This window comes from Malaclemys terrapin, chromosome 5 (genome assembly GCF_027887155.1).
Source record: "Malaclemys terrapin pileata isolate rMalTer1 chromosome 5, rMalTer1.hap1, whole genome shotgun sequence".
In the NCBI taxonomy this organism is placed as follows: domain Eukaryota; kingdom Metazoa; phylum Chordata; order Testudines; family Emydidae; genus Malaclemys; species Malaclemys terrapin.
Window position 1 is genome coordinate 112128698 of NC_071509.1, and position 18868 is coordinate 112147565.

Below are 18868 nucleotides of genomic sequence, written 5' to 3' on the forward strand. Positions count from 1 at the left end.
ACTCTGTATAAAGCTTATACAGAGTAAACTCATAAACTGTCCGCCTCTCTGATAGAGAGATATGCACAGCTGTTTGCTCCTCCAGGTATTAATCACTTACTCTGGGTTTACTAATAAACAAAAGTGATTTTATTAAGTACAAAAGGTAGGGTTTAAGTGGTTTCAAGTAATAACAGACAGAACAAAGTAAGTCACTAAGCAAAATAAAGCAAAAACATGCAAGTCTAAGCCTAATACATTAAGAAACTGTTTACAGGTAAAATCTCACCCTCAGAGATGTTCCAATAAGTTTCTTTCACAGACTAGACTCCTTCCTAATCTGGCCCAATCCTTTCCCCGGTACAGTCCTTGTTAGTTCCAGCTCAGGTGGTAACTACGGGTTTTCTCATGACTGGCAGCCCCCTTTGTTCTGTTCCACCCCCTTTTATAGCTTTGGCACAAGGCAGGAATCTTTTGTCTCTCTGGGTCCCCACCCCTACTTCTAAATGGAAAAGCACCAGTTTTAAGATGGATTCCAGTATCATGTGACATGGTCACATGTCACTGTAAGACCTCATTCTTCATTACCCATGGGCTGACCCACATGTCCACAGGAAGGCTTGCAGGTAAATAAACCACCTACAACCAATTGTCCTAGTCAATGGGAGCCATCAAGATTCTAAACCACCATTAATGGCCCACACTTTGCATAGTTACAATAGGACCTTAGAGTTATACTTTATATTTCTAGCGTCAGATACAAGAATGATACATGCATACAAATAGGATGAACACACTCAGTATATTATAAGCTTTGTAATGATACCTTACAAGAGACTTTTTGCATAAAGCATATTCCAGTTACATCATATTCACACTTATAAGCATATTTCCATAAAACATATGGAGTGCAACGCCACAAAGAGTATATCTACACCATAATCACAGGCTCCAACTTCTCAATGTGCCAGGGGTAAATGCTCACGAAATTGGAGGTTGGGGTGTGGGAGGGGCTGAGGGCTCCGGCTAGGGGTGGGGGCTCTTGGGTGGGGCCAGAAATGAAGAATTCAGGGTGTGGGAGGAGGTTCTGGGCTGGGGCAGGAGGTTGGGGTGTGGGTGTGGGGGGTAAGGGCTCTGGCTGGGGGTGCAGGAGGATGGGACAAAGGGGTTCGGAGGGAAGGAGGGGGATCAGGGCTGGGGCAAGGGCTTGGGGTCCTGGAGCGCATCAGGGGTGCAGGTTCCGGGTGGCACTTACCTCAAGCAGCTGCCGGAAGCAGCAGCATGTCCCCCCTCCAGCTTCTACGCCTAGGGCAGCCAGAGGGCTCCACATGCTGTCCTGTCCGCAGGTGCCGCCCCTGCAGGTCCCATTGGCCATGATTGCCAGCCAATGGGAGCTGTGGGGGCAGTGCTTGGGGCGGGAGCAATGTGCAGAACCCCGTCTGTTCTATGTGTAAGAGCTGGAGGGGGGACATGATGCTGCTTTTGGGAGCCGCGCAGAGCCATGGCACACGTGGAGCGGGGCAAGCCCAGGATCCCGCTCCCTGGCAGGAGCTCGAGGGCCAGATAAAAATGTCTGAGGGCCAGATGCAGCCCCCAGGCCATAGTTTGCCCACCCCTGCACTAGAGGATGTTGGGTGAGCTAATGGAGAGCTGCTGGTGGGTGCTCAGCACCCTCCATTTTTTCACTGTGAGTGCTCCAGCACCGGAGCACCCATGGAGTCAGCGCCTATGACCAAAATCTTAAATCAACCTATGTTAGGTCAACTTACAGCCATCGCAGTAGTTACTGTGGTGGCTGATGTCCGCACTACCCTTCTTCTTCGGTGGGGTGTGTCCTCACCGGGAGCACTTCCACCGACTGAAGAGGGGCAACATGGAGGGCCAAAAGCCAGGGCTTTCAGCTCCCTACTGGGAGCCCCACTGTCCCTGGGGGCTTCTCACACTCTCACTACCAGCTGGGAGTGGGGGGAGGGGAGCCATGTGGGGATTCTCCTCTCCGGTGGGAGGATCTACGCCCAGAGTACCAGGACCTCCGGGGGCAGCACAGCTCCCAGTGGGTAGCCTGGATGGCAGCACCACTTGGAGGGGAGACCTGGCAACAGCCCAGCTGGGGAGCTGGGAGCCGGCTTTCTTGTCAATTTCAGCTGAGACATGACAAGACAGCCAACAGCCAATGTAAGGAACGCGTCACCCTAACTACACCGACATTAGCCCTATGCCTCTTGTGGAGGTGGAGTTATTATGTTGGAGTAGTAGGGCACTTACATCAGCAGGAGCAAGGCTGTAGTGTAGTGTCGACACTGACATAGTTAGGTCAACATAAAGCATTTATGCCCAGGAACTAATTCTGTAGTCTAGACCCAGCCTAAGACTGAGCATGCAAGTTATAGTTGTTTCACTTGTTAAATATTCTCACACATACATTAATCTTGCAACGTTTATTTTGTTGAAGTTTTGTGAGTGGGTTCAATGGTTTTATATAGCTAGAGCAGGAGCGGAAAAATCTACCATGGAATTCAGACATACCTAGCACACAGAGTAGTCTAGAAATGTACAGAACTGCAGGAGCTCCACTTAGTATAATAATAATTAATACGTTGCCTTTTATATAGCAATGTCATTTAATATAATATCACAGTCCAGGGCTCCTGATTTGGCTCCTGACTTGTAATATGTTATATGACCTCAGTACATTATGCCAGTTTTTGGGTTACTTCAAAATACTTTCAGTCATTTTACATGGGAATTGTAAGTGCACTGATACAGAGAGACAAGGTGAGTTAGGTGATACCTCTTTTTGGACCAACTTCAGTTGGTGAAAGATAAGCGTTTGAGCTTACAGAGTTCTTCAGGTCTGTGATCGCTTTGTGAAAGTGTTCACCCACAGGTTTTTGTCTTTTAATAATTTTTCTGTATGAGTTCATTTGAGAGAACAGTGATTGTCTCATTTCACTATGCTCTTAAGTGAACTCACACAGAAAAATGATAAAAGACAAAAACAGTAGGCGAACACTTTTCACACAGTGATCACTCTGTATCTGACCTCTCTGTCTTCAGTCTCAAAGGAAACCCGCACAACACCTTTGAAAGATGAGCTTGGGAGCTTAAATTAATAAATCTGCTAGATACTAAAAATTATGGACAGAATAAAGACCTTAGATTTATGGTTTACAATCTCTAATCCACTTAACCCCCCACCCACCTTTTTTTTCTTTTCCTCCTATGACTTGGAGAGGTGTTAATGGGTCACTTCACCTTGAATGTTCCCTTGAAATATATGTTAACTATTCATACAATCTGTTCCACCTTGTATTTAGCTGTGTCACTTGGAGTATATTTCCCAGACCCGAAGAACAGCTCTGTGTAAGCTCAAAGTTTATCTACCTCACCTACAGAAGTTGGTCCAATAAAAGAAATAAGATGGGTACGGTACTATCTCTAATATTCTGGGACCAACACAGCTACAACAACACTGCATAAACCAAATACCTGACAGTTCACGTCCAGTACATTTTTTTTATCCTTCAGTGACTATAGTTTCAGCCATTAGTGCAACAGGTGACAACACACACCTACAGTTCACACAAAACTCACAGGTTTGAGAGCACAGTTTAGGAAATTTATACTCCTAACTGACAATGGGCACGTAAGTGCATGCTCTGCCTGTTCAAATGTAGATTGCTGCAATCAGACTGGTGTGCATTAGTTTCATTTGTACACAGCTGTTAATCCAGAAGTCTTAAAATACATTGCTTCCAATTAATGTCTCTTTTTTCCCTGTTTTTAGCCTGAATCTCCACGTCAGACAGAGAGCCAGAGATCCAAGCTACTGTCTATATATAGCACAGAATCACTATATCAAGCTAAGCGCAAATGCAATGCCACACAGGAATTTGATATTGATTTATATGAAGGTGAGCTGGTGGCTGTTGTTGAGCAAAAGGATCCCTTTGGAAGTACAAGCAGGTGGCGTGTTGACACAGGAAGTAAGTCCTTTGCACAAACATCCCAATAACAGCTTTCCTTTTGGCTTTTGATTTTCTTTTCAGTCTAGGCCCATCTGTTTATCTCTATCAGATCAACAGTTTGTAAAAACAGGTGACTGAAACATATTTGAAATAATTTTTCTTTTCTTTTTAATCTGATATCTAGTTCATAAAGGGTATGTGTATTCCTCCTTCCTGAAGCCCTACAATCCAGCCAAGGTGCAGAAGGATGTAGCAGAAACCAGTTTCTGTGATGACGATTTCGATAATATCAGCCTTTTTGTCTCTTCACGGCCTACCAATGATAGCAGTGCAAGAAATCTAGGACATAAGAGGAGTGACAGCAGCTCATCTAATAATAGCCTATGTGAAAAACCTACAATTAATGGGACAGAGACTGATCACGACATGGATGATCAACATGTAAGCATAATATATGCAGCATATCTATCTATATCTGTTTTTCCTATTCCAAATATAAAAGTTGTGCACTACTGCTTACAATTTAAAGGGGAAACCTTAGTTTATAAAAGGACTGTTCTAATCTATTAGGATGCCATAGGATTTCACACAACATTCTTACCCTCCAGGTCCTCTGAGGTAATGTTCGTTGGGTTTTTAATGAACCACACAATGTGTGAAAAGGTAATCAATGCTTATGTGTTAAATTGTGGGATTTAGCCATAACCTTGAATTGAAAGAAGGGTGGAGCTGCAACACCCCATGCAGACCCAATGGCTCTAGCTGCTCCTGGACAGTAAAGCCACCTCCCCGCCCTTACAAAGAGAGCTGGGGTAATCCCTACTAAGGCAGCTAGCTCTGCTTTGTGCTGTTTTCATCTATTTTACTAAGAAGGTCATGACCATTCTTTTCTGATAAGGAACCCTATGCCTTTATCTAGAGCAGGTTGCTGCAATGTGTGCCTTATAGAACATCTGGTGATTGAGAGAACTGAAGTGCTCAAGTTAGCAGCTGCTAGATTTAAATGTGTGGGACCTACCCTAGCTCAGTCTTGTTTATTTAGTCTGGTTCTTTTTCAGCAGTGACTTAAAGGGCTGAGTATGGTTTTTCTGGGGATGTACTATAGACTCATAGACTTTAAGGTCAGAAGGGACCATTATGATCATCTAGTCTGACCTCCCGCATGATGCAGGCCACAAAGCCGTCCCAACCCCTTTCCCTTGACTCTGCTGTTGAAGTCCCCAAATCCTGTGGTTTAGAGACTTCAAGTAGCAGAGAATCCTCCAGCTAGCGACACCTGCCCCATGCTGCGGAGGAAGGTGAAAAACCTCCAGGGCCTCTGCCAATCTACCCTGGAGGAAAATTCCTTCCCAACCCCAAATATGGCGATCAGTAGAATCCCGAGCATGTAGGCAAGATTCTCCAGCCAGACCCTCATTGGCCATTGATACTATTTACCAGCGATGGCAAGCTGTTCATTTGACTAAAATCATGTTATCCCATTAAACCATTCCCTCCATAAACTTATCTAGCTTAATCTTAAAGCCAGACAATGTGCCCCCCTTGTGGCCAGAGGTGGCCTTATAAGCATTTTGCTCCTGTTAGCCCTCCACTTGTGCACCCCTTAAAAGAACTACACATAATCTCTGTTTTGGCTCATAGCACCCCACACCTAGGGCTAGTTTAATAACAGAAAATGTGCAAGCAATCCTTGGAGTTCCCAAAATAAAGTCCATAACAATAACATAAACATTCATACTCAGCCATGGTTCTTCTGCCACACCTATAGCTCTTCCTCTTTCCCAATCTGCACTACCCAAAGCCACCAGTCCCAGCCTTTTGGGCTGGAGCTCAGCCCTCCAACCCTGGCTTCCTTCTTTTTTACGGTCTCCTTTGTTGTTTTTGGTGCAGCAACTTCATTACCTGAGGCCATGGCCACCACTTTTTTCTTTCATTATTCACCACATTATATATATATATATATATTAATCTATTCTCTCTCTCTAGTATCCCTAAGGAAACACAGCAAGGCCTTTTTTGCACTATTCCATTTCCCTGACATTCTCACTAGTCCCTTTAGGGAAAAAATCTTTGATTCCGAGCCGACTCAATTTTTCATAAAGAAACGTTCTTTCCATAGAATGTTGCCAACAGTGCCAGAGAACATGATCAACAGTTTCTTTGGTTTTGCACACTTTACACAGCCTGTCTTTATGTCTTTTTAATAAGTTTAACGTACCATTTAAGGCACAATGACCTGTTAACACTTTAAAAATTACTACTTCATTTTTTCCACCATGATTGTGGAGTATAGTATTATCTTTGATTTTTTAGCATACATCATAGAACTTTCATCCTTTTGTTTCCTTAATCCATAGTTCTTACCACTCCTTTGCAACCTCCTTCATTTTTGAATTCTTGTCTATTTAAGGTTATCTTAATATGTACCTCCTCATTTTTTACAGCATGTTTTGCTGTTCTGTCAGCCATCTCATTTCTAGATACTACACATGGACCACAGCTCAAAGAGCCAGGAAGTACTGGAATCCGTGCTATTGTCATGGGCAGTGGGTGGAGCCCCCCTTTGGGGAGCCTAGCCCCCGGCTCCGCCCCTTCTGCCCACGGCCAGAGCCCCAAGACCTCCTTCCCTCCTGCCCGGAAAAGCCCTGATCTGGCCACAGGGCAGCCTGGAGTGTCCCCCTCCCCTCGACTGGAGGAGCCCCGGGTTGGCCGCAGCCCTAAGCCCCCCCCCGCCCCCAGTCCTGAGCCCCGGACTGGCCGAAGCCCCAGGTGCCCCACTCCCCTGCCAAGAGGAGCCCTGGGCTGGCCAAAGCCGTGCCTCCCCTCCCCTCCCCAGACCCAACCCACGCAGGGAAAAAGCGTCTGTTAGAAGATGCTTTTGATATGCCCCATGCAGGTTCCAGGGTGGCTGAGGAGGGGTATGGGCCTCCTCAGGCGGCCCAGAACCTCATGGGGCATAATAAAACAAAAACTTTGACGCCAAACCCCGCAACTGGGGGTTTGTCCTATTATACCCGCCACCCATGGCTATTGTAATAGAGATATCTGCTTGCATTATTTCTGTAGTTAGGAACATTATTTCATTTATTATGGCATTTTGACTTTCTGAAGTTCCTGTTCTGATTGTCATTGTGACTGACAAGGAATCAGATAAAATTACAGCTGCAGCCCATTGCACATCTCTTATCAATGCTCTGTACATCGTCAATACATTCTTATTGGTACCTCATTTGTTTCCAGCTACATTTTAAAGTAAGTTCATCCTACTTTACACTTTTGTATGATATTATCTATGTGACTGTTCCAAGTTAATTTATTATCAAACATTGCTCCAAGAAACTTAAACTTTTGAACTACTGACTTTCTCACCATTCTTTCCTAATTTTCTTCCTCGTTAAAAGTATTCTCTTGGTTTTTGCAAGTGAGAATTTAAATCCCCAATTATTTCCCCACTTGGAAATTCTCTGGAGTGCTTAATTTGTCTTTTCCACGGCTACTCTAAGTCTTTTATGTTTAGTCCATATAGCACAGTCGTCTGTGAAAAAGGAAATACCTATTCCCATCTGCATACTTTCCGGGAGGTCATTTATCATAATGGAACACAAAGTAGGGCTGATAACTCTCCCTTGTGGAGTTCCACTTGTAAGCCTGTCCATTTTTGATAAAGCTGTTCCCACTTTGACGTGTATAGTTCTATCACTTAAAAAGTCCCTTATCCACCACACATTCTCCCTTTTATTTCAATTTTGGCTACAACAGGAGGCCTTTCCTTCCCTCCATAACATGTAATCTGCTTTTCCGCTGTCCAGGCAGATTATCATAAAGTTCTTAGTCCTTATATTTTTTTTGTACCTCTGTTTCTAGTCTCAACTGTGAATTTTCCTTTCCTGAAACCACGTTGAACCTCATTTTTCTCCAAGCATTTCACTATCTTATATTTATCATTTTCCCCCTTATTTTCCTCACACATGATGTGAAAGCAATAGGCCTATAAGCATCTGGTCTTATATGTACCTTGCCTGGTTTACTAACTGGTCTCAGCAAAGCTTGTTTCTAGTCTATTGGCATTACTCCTTTCCCCATACATCTTTATATTAACTGCAATAGAATCTTTAGACTCCCTTCTGACCTGTGCTGAAGCATTTCATTACTTACGGTATATTATCTTTACCTGGAGCTGTATTTTTCCTTTTCCTAATGGCTACAATAAGCTCCTGCATACTTAATTTTTTTATGCATCATCAGTATATTCTCTCCAGCCATTTAATAGTTCACAGTTATCCTCAATAAACCTCTTTTTTCATGAAACTCATTGTTTTGATCAGATCAATACTGACCTTTTGGAATTCTTTTGCTAAAATGTCTGCTTTTCCTAAATTGGAGATCTCAGTTTCATTGTTTACAATAAGAACAGCTATACATTTACTTTTACTTTGAATCCCATTCATTCTGTGAGTTTGCTTATATTTCTGAAAGATTTGAATCTTTGTCGATTTCCCACAGAAATTTTCTCCAACTTTCTTTTTTATTGTTTTTTTGATAATCCTTTGTGCCACAACCTTACACCTTTTATAATTCATTAAGTCTTTACTATTAATTGTGTGTTTTGCTTGCTTGTTTGCCTTATTTTTTTCCTTGATTGCTAATTTGCAATCCTCATTCCACCAGGGAACCGGATTTCTACACTGGGGGCAATTTGATGTTTTGTAGATGGCCAGATCAGCTGCTGCTGTAATTCTTTTTATTATATCATCACAGAATTCTCCTAAGTTGCTACTTATATACTTACTGCAAAAATATTCATAGCATTTAATTTTGAAAAGGTCCCAGTCAACTTTTTGAAAATTCCAGCTAGGAACTCTTTTTGTGTGTTTGACATTTCCTCAACCTTGGTACTCAATATGCATAGGGAAGTGATAACTTCCTATTTTGTCTTCTTTATAAAATTCCCAGCTGCATTTACTAGCTATGTTATTTGTTGTAGTTCCTGGATCCAAAACAGAAACGGAGCTGTTCACGGAATTAAATCTAGAAGGTGCTCCTGCATTCATTAGCAGCAGGTTATATATATCAATAAATTGTTCTAATCATAGTTTTCTTACTTTTCCATATTTCATTATGACTATTATAATTGCCACAAATTGTGAGTGGGTTTTTTACATTAATAACTAATTTTTCTAGTTCTAAAATAACTAATTTTTACATGGATTATAAACAAAAATCTATATATGTTTTTGTTCTGCATCGGAATCTCAGTAGCACTATTTTAAAAACTTAGTTTCTGCACACCCTTTTGACATTGCTAAGTCTTTTATGAATATACAGACCCCTCACCCCTTCCTCTGGTAGCCACTTGATTCCTCTAGAGTATATCATATCCTGGTAGATTGAACACAAGTTTACTTATTAGCTATGTTTCTTGCACACATATAACATGAGCCTTTTTTCCCATTTCAAAGATGGCTTTCTTAAATTCCTCTCCATACATTATTAAACTATGAGGATTCCAGCTAAGGATCATTAAAACCTTTAATAAGCTGTATTATTTTCTTCATTTAAAATTGGGTGAATGCGGTCTATCAAGAGATTGTCTATTTTTAGATCTTTTTCTGCTGCTTTTGCTATGATTTTAATCCTTTCATTTTTTCTCCACGTCTGCAAGGTGCAGTTAATTACTTCTTAATGAATGTTATAAACTTCCCTTTATCTACAAGCAATATATCATCTCCCATTCCTCTCATATTCTCCTCCCTGCCCAATATATTTTTCTTTTTCTATTTTCTGCAGTGGCTACCTTTTGGTAGCCTCAACATATGATACTTTTCGAATAATTTTAATTGTTTGTATTTCCCTAGCTCATTCTGATACTGTATATCCTTTATATGCAGCACTGTGCAACTAGGTTCTGTTTCCTCCACCATCATAGCGTTTCACAAGGTGGGGGAGAGGAAATATAGAACAATAGATACCACAGTTGGATCCTAGCCAGGATCATCCCTCCCATCAAGCATGCCAGGTGGTATAAGACTCACGCCCTTATCTGCAGGGTTGCTATGCAAGAGCCTTACCTGCTGCACCACCAAGTCAGATGAGGGAACTACAGATAAGGCTACACCCACTGACTCAGCTGGGTCAGGTGACTGGCAGCAGACTTGTGCTTGGACACCACCAGGCATAAAGCTTCCTGCTCCTGTTCCACTCCCTGGCTGAGCAACTAGTTGCTGGGTTTGCTGCTGAACAGACCCCTGAGTCTAAGTTCCTGCTGCTGGTTCCTCACCCTAATTCCAGTGGGTGACTCCAACTGGACCCTTAGTGTCACTTCTCACTCCAATTCTGGCTTAATCCTTGGCATGGCTATTGATTCTGACCCTAGCATTGACCATCTTGGCTCCTGACTCTGGCTTTGATCTATGGTGTGACTTCTGAATTGACCCTGATGCTGCCCCCTGGCTCTGACCATTCGGTCAAGCTGCCCTATTATGACTGACAAAGTGTTATGTGTACAGCTGTAAGTGGCTGGTTTTCTCCCTCTCCCACTAAATAGTCATTTAACAAAATACTTTCGTTGCCTATTGTCTTTTTTATATCATCCTCGGACAATCCTAGTGGCACTCCATACGTCACCCTCTTGCTTCAGTCAGGAATTTAGCCAGTTGATGAGTAACCTTCATTTTACCTTAGGTTACATTTTAAAGAAGTTTTTCAGCTTGCTCCTTATGTGTACATTTTATCAATAGATCTCCACTCTGCATTCTTTTAGCTTTTTGTACATCACCAACACTTTGTTTTATCCATTCTGCCATTTTCGTTGGGTTAACATCTCCTATTTTCACATCTTCTGTCATTGATTTGACAATTATGAAATGTTGACTTTTATCCTGTTTTTCATTTAATTACTTCTTTAAATCCTGATATATTGAGTCTTTCCCCCCCCTTTCTCCTGATCTAAGACCATTCCTCATCCCCCTACTTCTTCTCCTTCATAGTCCAAGGCAACTTTCTCTCTCCCCACACATCCTCCATTGTCAGTTTCAATGTTCAACCTCATTACAACTGGGGGCCAGCCGAAGCAGCTGTAGCTCATCTTTGTTCTGAGGGAGAAGGTAGCCTATAGTCTGCCTCCTCACCAGAAAATTCCTCCTGATAGACTGAAAGAGAGGGAAGCCCTAACCCACACTACAGGTCTCCTGACACCAGTCCCTTAAAGAACAGTGTCCTGGGATTTTCCTCCCATCCACCTCCTTATTCCCTGGGACCACTTCCCTTCTTCTGCTACCAGGCCATTTTCTGGGCCTTTGTTCATTCCAACTCCCTGGAATGGGGTCTTCTGGCCCCCTCTACTCTTAAAGGGCCAGTATACCCTGTTACAGGGGATTTCGTTGGGTCTTTTTGTCGAAATTATCAGTTTTATTTTGTATTAATGCCTTTTTATATAAAATGTACCCCATTCTGAGTACATTTTATATATTAAGATAAAATTTAACTACTTTATGTCCCATTAATTTATCAGTTCAGGTTTCATTTCTGCTGGTTGTTTCTTTTTTCAGACTTTCTATGCTGTTTATGCATTTCAAGCAAGAAGCCATCAGGAACTTAGTCTTCAGGAGTACCAGCGGGTTCGGATACTCCAGTTTTCTGACCTGAGCGGCAATAAAGAATGGTGGTTAGCAGAAGCCAAAGGACAGAAAGGATATGTACCTGCTAATTACCTTGGGAAGATGACATATGCATAGGAACAGAAAGGATTGTTGGGACTATTTTCTCTGAAATAGAGACTCATAGTCAGAATAATAATCTGTTATAATTTACATCAAACAGAGTGAACGCACATGTGGTTTATAACCAAGCTATAATATCTGGAGAGGTACATAGGCTACACTGAGAACTCCTACACGCTAAAAACCATTACTTTGTCAAGACCTGAGGAAGTGTTTAACAAGATTCTCTCTTAGTAACATACTTCATAAGTCAGGAGTTAACACACACATACAAAGCACAGCTAAACTTATACCTTTCTATGGGTGCCTCTCCAACATATTTAGCAAATAATATGTGAACCCAAGAGAATTAACCTTGGAAAAGGATAAATTGTGTCATCAGAATTGCTGTAAAGACTCTCTTGTTCAGACTGAGATGACTATTCCATCCCAACTCCCTATTAATGCTCAGAACATTACTTTTGGGCTGTGAACATTTACAGGAAGTCCATCGAGCCATTTATTAATTATTAGAGATGAAAAAAGTTGTCTTTTAAGAACATTGTCCTTTTTGGTACTTGATCACTCAAAAAGAGCTGTTTTAAAACTTAAAACCTGGCAAGTACCTAACCTTCACTCAGAGAAGTGCACTTTGCCAAATTTGGAATAAAAAATGTTGGTTGAGAAATAAGCAAGTTATCTTTTGACAATGACATATATAGCATGCACAATGCGTAATTTTTCATAACTTAAATCTGTACTATATAGATCTAGATATATGCCCCACTAATATGTTTATATTTGGAGACCTGCACATTGCCAAATCCTGATTATTTGCAGTTATTAGACTTTAAAATAAAATCAAGTGGTACCTTTATTTGAATGCTTTATTGCAGTGGTTTTCAATCTGAGGCCCCCTAGAGGTCCCCAGACTATGTCTAAGGGGTCTGCAAAAGGTGACTATGAAAATAAAGTTTTAGATCCCAGAAAAGGCATTCTGTTTTTCTGATCAATCAAAAGTATGTGAATACTCCCACCTACAGGTCAAAACCTGGAAGTGTTGTCATTACCATAGAAGCCCACAGTTTAACGCCCTTTCTCACATTGCATCAAACGCCATGCTGAGCACATGCAACATTTATAGTGGAATTCTGTTCAGTCAGTTTTCAGTCTAAAACTTTTATGGTAGGGTCCAGGGACCACAGGTTGAATTTTTAGAGGGGTCCATTTCCATTTGAAATGTTTTAGTGGACCACAAATAAAAACAGGTTGAAAACCACTGCTTTATTGCTTGTGTGACCCCTTTGGGGGTGCAAGTCTAGTCACTGAGAGAACAATGCCTTGAGGAAGTGCATCTAGGTGCCCGGACTCATGGTGTGTCACGGTATCTTCTTCAGATGCTTCTATTACTCTTGGAGTATACGACCATTAGATTGGACAGTGGAAAAAAATTAAAAGTATTTGACTGTGCAATAATTAGATTTTCTAGTGTTTGCAGGATTAGGGGCCAACCTTTATCACTAAAATAGCTTTAAATACTCTAATATCATCAGTGAACACAGAAATACAAAATTATGAGGAAAGATGTGATCACTGCAGTACTGCTCTTATAGGTTCCTATCCATTACACAGTGGAAAGACTCCTGTGGACTACAGTAGTCATCAGATAAGACCTGCAGCCCACCTCTGACCTGAAATGGTGACCTACTAACATATAAGCCCTTGTCAGGTATTTTCTGTCCTACAACATCATTGATGACTGACCGTGATAGTGACAATACAATGAAAATTGATTATCAGACTGAATGGTCAACAATACACATAGGCAACAGTCATAGGCAAAGCCACTGACTGCATGTTTCCTGCTCCCCTAGCCCAAATGTACTATTTAAAGATAAAATGAATGAAACCATTTAATAGGATTCAGAAAAAAAAGAGACTACCAGCAAAGGAAGGATGAGAGAAGGTAGATTTGCTCATGAAGTGCAAAGAGGTCTGTCAAAAGAAAAATCTAGCTTTAATTTTTCCAAGAAAGGGAGAGAGACTTGTTGAACTCGCAGAAGAGGAGAAGTGTGGCAGGTCATGGAAGAACTTTAGCCCTCTGTACATTGTATGACAGAAAAGGCTTGAGAGTTCACTGGTATGGACATACAGATTTTGGTATTTGAACTTCTGTGATTGATCACAATCCAAATGATAAATAAATAACAATGTGGTTACACTGCCTTATTTGTGATGCACAGGATTGTACCTAGCTGTTGCAATTTCCATGAGTGGAATGTGCCCATCCCTTCAACAAATGTTACCATCTCATTTGATCTGTTCAGAATGCAGTTGATATTGTAAATAATATTGTCTTTATGTCAAGTAAAAATCAAAAAGCTTTGGGGTAGATTGTTATGTCAGCTTGGTGCTGCGCAGCCTTCATTATATTTAATGGGGACTATGGGCTCAAAGCCCTGCGCGTAGAGTTGAATATACTCCAATAACAAATTGCACTAATTTTGCACTACAAACAACAAAAAAGTTTTGTTATTGGAAAGATCCCCCACAAGAAGTTTTTCAGCATGTCTTATATTTCAGAATATCTTAATTAGAGAGGATCTGCTATCTGCAGTAGCTGAAAACTGTTTTAAAGTAGCTGAATTGTGTGTAATAGGCTTAATAAGCTCCTACAAGCACAGTGATGAAGCTTTGTATGCTAGGGACTGTAGTTAAATGAAAGAACTAGGGAGTAAGATATTAAAAAGGGACTAGTGATTTTGGATGCCTCAGTATTTGTGTGCCCAGCCTGACCCATCTTAAAGGTCTCTGATTTTGAGAAAGTGCTGAGTATGCACACTATGAATATCAGCCACTTTTCAAGTGTCTCAGATTGCATCCAAAATCACTACTCACTTTTGAAAATCTTGGCCTAAGTGTCTTGATTTCACAAGGAATGAAGGACTGCACTCTAGTACTAAAGGATGAGCTTTTCAAAGGAATCTGAGGGAGTTGGATACCTAAGCCCTATTGAATTTCACTGGGATTTGGGAGCCAATTCCCTCAGGCCCTTTTGAAAACTCCAGCCTTAATTGCTGGTGCCCAGAATATATTTTGTATATTTTAGGATAAAAATAATCTATATATCTTGAATTATATTCGCTTTCTTCCATCAACCACAATCACTTTGGAGTCACAAAAAGTTTCATTGTAATGTACTCCGTATTGACTGATGGGATTGGCTTTGATCATTTCTGAAACCTTCTTCAGTTTTAACTATTATAAATGAATGAGAATATATTTATTTTGCCAACTTTTATCTGTTTTTTAAATAAATAAACTCAAGCCAAGAGCATTGCCAAGATGATGATGAGAAGCTGTCTGAATTAATGCCTTGCCTACAGTGGAGGAATTTGGCAAAAATTCTAATGGGACCTGCTTAAAGCAGATCTAGTTGAGACAGTGCTTAGAACGCTAGAGATCCATCTACATTAGGGTTCCCTACATCGCTAACATCAGTGGAGGCAAACTGGTTTTAGTAAAGGTGTGATGGGGGTGGGGGGGAAAGAGGGGCAATTTTTTTCTAATGCAGACATGACTTCAGTGTTTGAAGGGCCTGCTCCTGTTAATCAATGACAAAACTCTCATTGACTTCAATGGAGTAAGAGTGGGCTCCAGTTTAGTAAACCAATAAGGCACCAATCTTGCAAACACTTAAGCATGTGCGCTTTACTTACTTGAAGTCAATGGGATTGTGCACTTGCTTAAGTGTTTGTAGGACTGGGCGCCAACTTTGTCACAGTGTTTCTTCTTCGATAGGATTTTTTTTTTTTTTTTAAAGAGATGCCATTGTGCTCTGCACAGCAATTTCAAGCCCAGTAGTTTCCAGAGCCAAACAGGGACTCAAGTTTTATCTTTGGCAACCACCTACTGCACTATTTTCCTTTTTGTTTGCAGTCCCTGTCCTAGACAGGATATTATTCACATTTTCAGTGAAAACAATATTGAGAATTATTCCTTCCAATACTTGTTTTTAAATTAATACATTTCAGTGCGTTAGCATCTATGTCTAAACTTCAAGAACACTCCTGCTTTTACTTTAAGAAAGCTCAGAAAAAATGCATATAATAGGCCCAGTCCTGCAGTGGGATTGGGTTTCCTGTATGAGAAAGGGCTGCAGGAATGGACCCAATAATTGCAATAGAAAATATAGCTATGACAATGCTGAGTGAATCCAGATTTTTTTATTGTAAATTCCATTTACAGCAATATTGTTTGCACACAAATTTTTAAATTCTCCTTTTAAATTATTGTAACAATAAAGATATATTTTTGCACTTTTGTGTTGTCTTCTTTTAAAAACAATAAATTTCTGCCTGAAGCACAACAGAACATAGATCCAAGACCTATTTTCCGTTCTGTTATCAACTAGAGACCATGCTGTGATCATGATGGTAGCAGAGGAAATGAACAGTTGCTTCAAACACTGCACTTGTCTATATTTATCTTATCAATCTATCAGTATTTATAAAGTGCCATTTAGGCACTGAACAACGTTTAAAAATACATTGAGAAAACTGCTGTGGAGCAGTTAGTTCGGTTCTGTCCTTCCCTAGCTGTAATCTAGGCTACTGATTTGTGAACATTATTAGTTCTCTGTCTTACTCGTGGATCAATCATGAGTTGTAATAGTGAAAAGCATGTTTCATTCCTGGCTCTCAGAGAACTTTGTGCCAGATTCTGATACGCTTACTCACAATCAATAGCACTTTGCACCATAAGATTCCCAATTAATTCCAGCAGAACCACTTATAAAGCAGCATTCAACGAAAGCAAAGTGATCAGAACTTGGCCATTTCTGAAGAATAAGCCTCCCAACACCTCTCAGAGGTAGGAAAATAGTAGACCGCCTATTTACAAGATGGATAAGTTAAGACCTTGGCCACACTATAAATACTTTGCCAGTATAGTTCTATTGGTATACTTGTACCAGCAGAGCTCCCTATTGCAGACATAGCTTACACAGACAGAAGGAGTTTTACCTGTCAGTATAGTAACACCACCTCCCCAAATGACATTAACTATGCCAAAAGCAGCGCTCTTCTGTTGGCATGGCTACATCTACAGTGGGCATTTTGCCAGCATAGCTATGTTGGCTAGAGGGTGAGTTTTTTCCACATCCCGACCACACAGCTATGCTGACAAACATTTGTAGTGTAGATCTGGCCAAAGGCAGAGAGATGCTGTTACTTCTAAATCACACAATAATGCAGAGTCAACCTAGAACAGGGAGTGACAACCTTTGGCACACAGCCTACAGGGTAAGCCCCCTGGCGGGCTGGGCCGGTTTGTTTACCTGCTGCGTCTGTGGGTTCGGCCGATTGCGGCTCCCACTGGCCACGGTTCGCTGCTCCAGGCCAATGGGGGCAGCGGGAAGCGGCGTGGGCTGAGGGATGTGCTGAACCTGCTCTAATTTTTCAACATCCTTCTTGAAGTGTGGACCCCAGAACTGGACTCAGCATTTCAGGAGTGGTCACAGTAGGGCACAATAGAGAATACAACTTCCTTAAAGGTTTTTCATCAAACTTCCCAAAGTCAGTCACAGACACCAAATAAAGAGAGTTTTGTTCTCGAAGGAGAATCGTTAGAAAAGTTATGAACATGTATAAACAAATGTAACATTGTCTGCATCCTTAATTATAACTAAGGTTAAGATTTTGTCAGTTATTTTTAGTAAAAGTCATGGACAGGTTGCAGGCAATAATAAAAAAAAAAAGCCGTGACTATCACTAAAAATAATGGGGAGAGGAGGGAAGGAAGAAATGACACCTGGAACCCTATGGAGGGGACTGACAGCCCGAGCCCCACCACCACAGGGGCTGAGGCAGCTGCGGTTCGGGGTCTCCCAGCTCCGCCCCCGCCGTTGACAGCTGAAACCGAAGTCACGGAAATCCAGTAAAGTCATGGAATCCATTACCTCCGTGACTAAATCGTATCCTTAGTTATTACATCACCACTGGCAAATGCTACAATACATTGTCTATGCAAACTTTAAACAAATATGAACAAACGTTTCTTCAAACTTGAGAAAGGGGACATGTTTAGTCCGCTAGATCTGAAGCATACAGTATATTTACAGTCTGTTGCAGATGGAGAAAATACACAGATTTACATTGTTAAGCATATTATAGAAAAAAAGAAGCCAATCTAGAAATTAGCTGCATGGATATTTATTAAATGAATTATGTTATACCTCACACATATCTTTGTTTTGAAGAAACACAGAAACAAGATTTACAGACAGCTCTATTACTTCTTCAGTTTCTTTTGGGCAGCCTTCTTCTTGACCATTTGTAACCTTTTCATAGCATTGAGCTGTGATTCCTGAGAAGTAGGGCCCTTTAGGGACAGTGACTGATTGCCAGAATCTGCACTTGATTTGCTGGTGCTGCTCCCGCTGTTACCTGTTGTGCTACTGCTTCCATTCCCACTATTCACCTGGCTGCTGCTGCCTGGGGCCGTGCTGCTAGGACTAGGAAGACCTACTTTGCTGACATTGTCACTGCTCACTGAACGACTCAGACCTGTTTTCCCCAAGGTCAGAGGTGGAAGAGGTTTTAGTTGAACAGGGTTTGTGTTGTTATTGGAAGCTATTTTTGACCCTAGTCCTGTTTTAGATGTTGTTAACCCTGACAAACCCACAGGTTTCTGGTTATTAGAGGAGGCTGCAGGTTTTCCGCTGGTACTCTGTGCTGTTGATCCCAGTTTGGTGGTTGATGGACCGGTGGAGGAGGTTTTGGCTGCAAAAGCCGCCCATCCAGTAAGGCCACTGGTTGCTGAAGAGGAAACACTGGTACCGGTTGAGTTCCCCGAAATTGCTGCTGTGGTCTAAAATCAATCAATCCTATATTAGTAATGTCTGAACACATAGCAGGAATGGTTATGATCAAACTTCAGTTTCATATTCTTTACACAAAAATATCTATTAGACAATATTCTGATATTTCATCCTGGATTATCTCAGTCAAAAGCAACACAGAGAAAGGAAAGGAGACAGGTGCAGAGCCTTTGTCTTCCCTGAAAATGAAGTTAGTATTATCATTTCTTTCCTTTTTCTAACCAGTGAACAGCATACCATATGGCACAATGATCCTTCACTAAACTCTATAAAAAGGCAGTCTATCTGAAGTAATTAAAAAGATCAACACTTGTGAAGTATAAATGAGAAAGGCAGTCCACTAG

The 18868-nt window shown here is 41.3% G+C and overlaps 2 protein-coding genes across 2 annotated transcripts in view; one reads left to right on the forward strand and one right to left on the reverse strand.

The window, feature by feature from the left end:
* The window catches only part of ARHGEF38 (Rho guanine nucleotide exchange factor 38), a 57932-nt gene extending 42168 nt beyond the window's left edge, over positions 1 to 15764 (forward strand). Inside the window, exons 12-14 of the mRNA XM_054029456.1 lie at positions 3767 to 3965; positions 4132 to 4388; positions 11495 to 15764. Coding sequence (XP_053885431.1) covers positions 3767 to 3965; positions 4132 to 4388; positions 11495 to 11680 — 642 coding nt within the window. The 3' untranslated portion in view covers positions 11681 to 15764. The remainder of the gene's footprint in view (positions 1 to 3766; positions 3966 to 4131; positions 4389 to 11494) is intronic.
* An 87-nt stretch (positions 15765 to 15851) lies between these two features.
* The window catches only part of INTS12 (integrator complex subunit 12), a 29362-nt gene continuing 26345 nt past the window's right edge, over positions 15852 to 18868 (reverse strand). Inside the window, exon 7 of the mRNA XM_054029464.1 lies at positions 15852 to 18514. Within this exon, the coding sequence (XP_053885439.1) occupies positions 17936 to 18514 (579 nt within the window). The 3' untranslated portion in view covers positions 15852 to 17935. The remainder of the gene's footprint in view (positions 18515 to 18868) is intronic.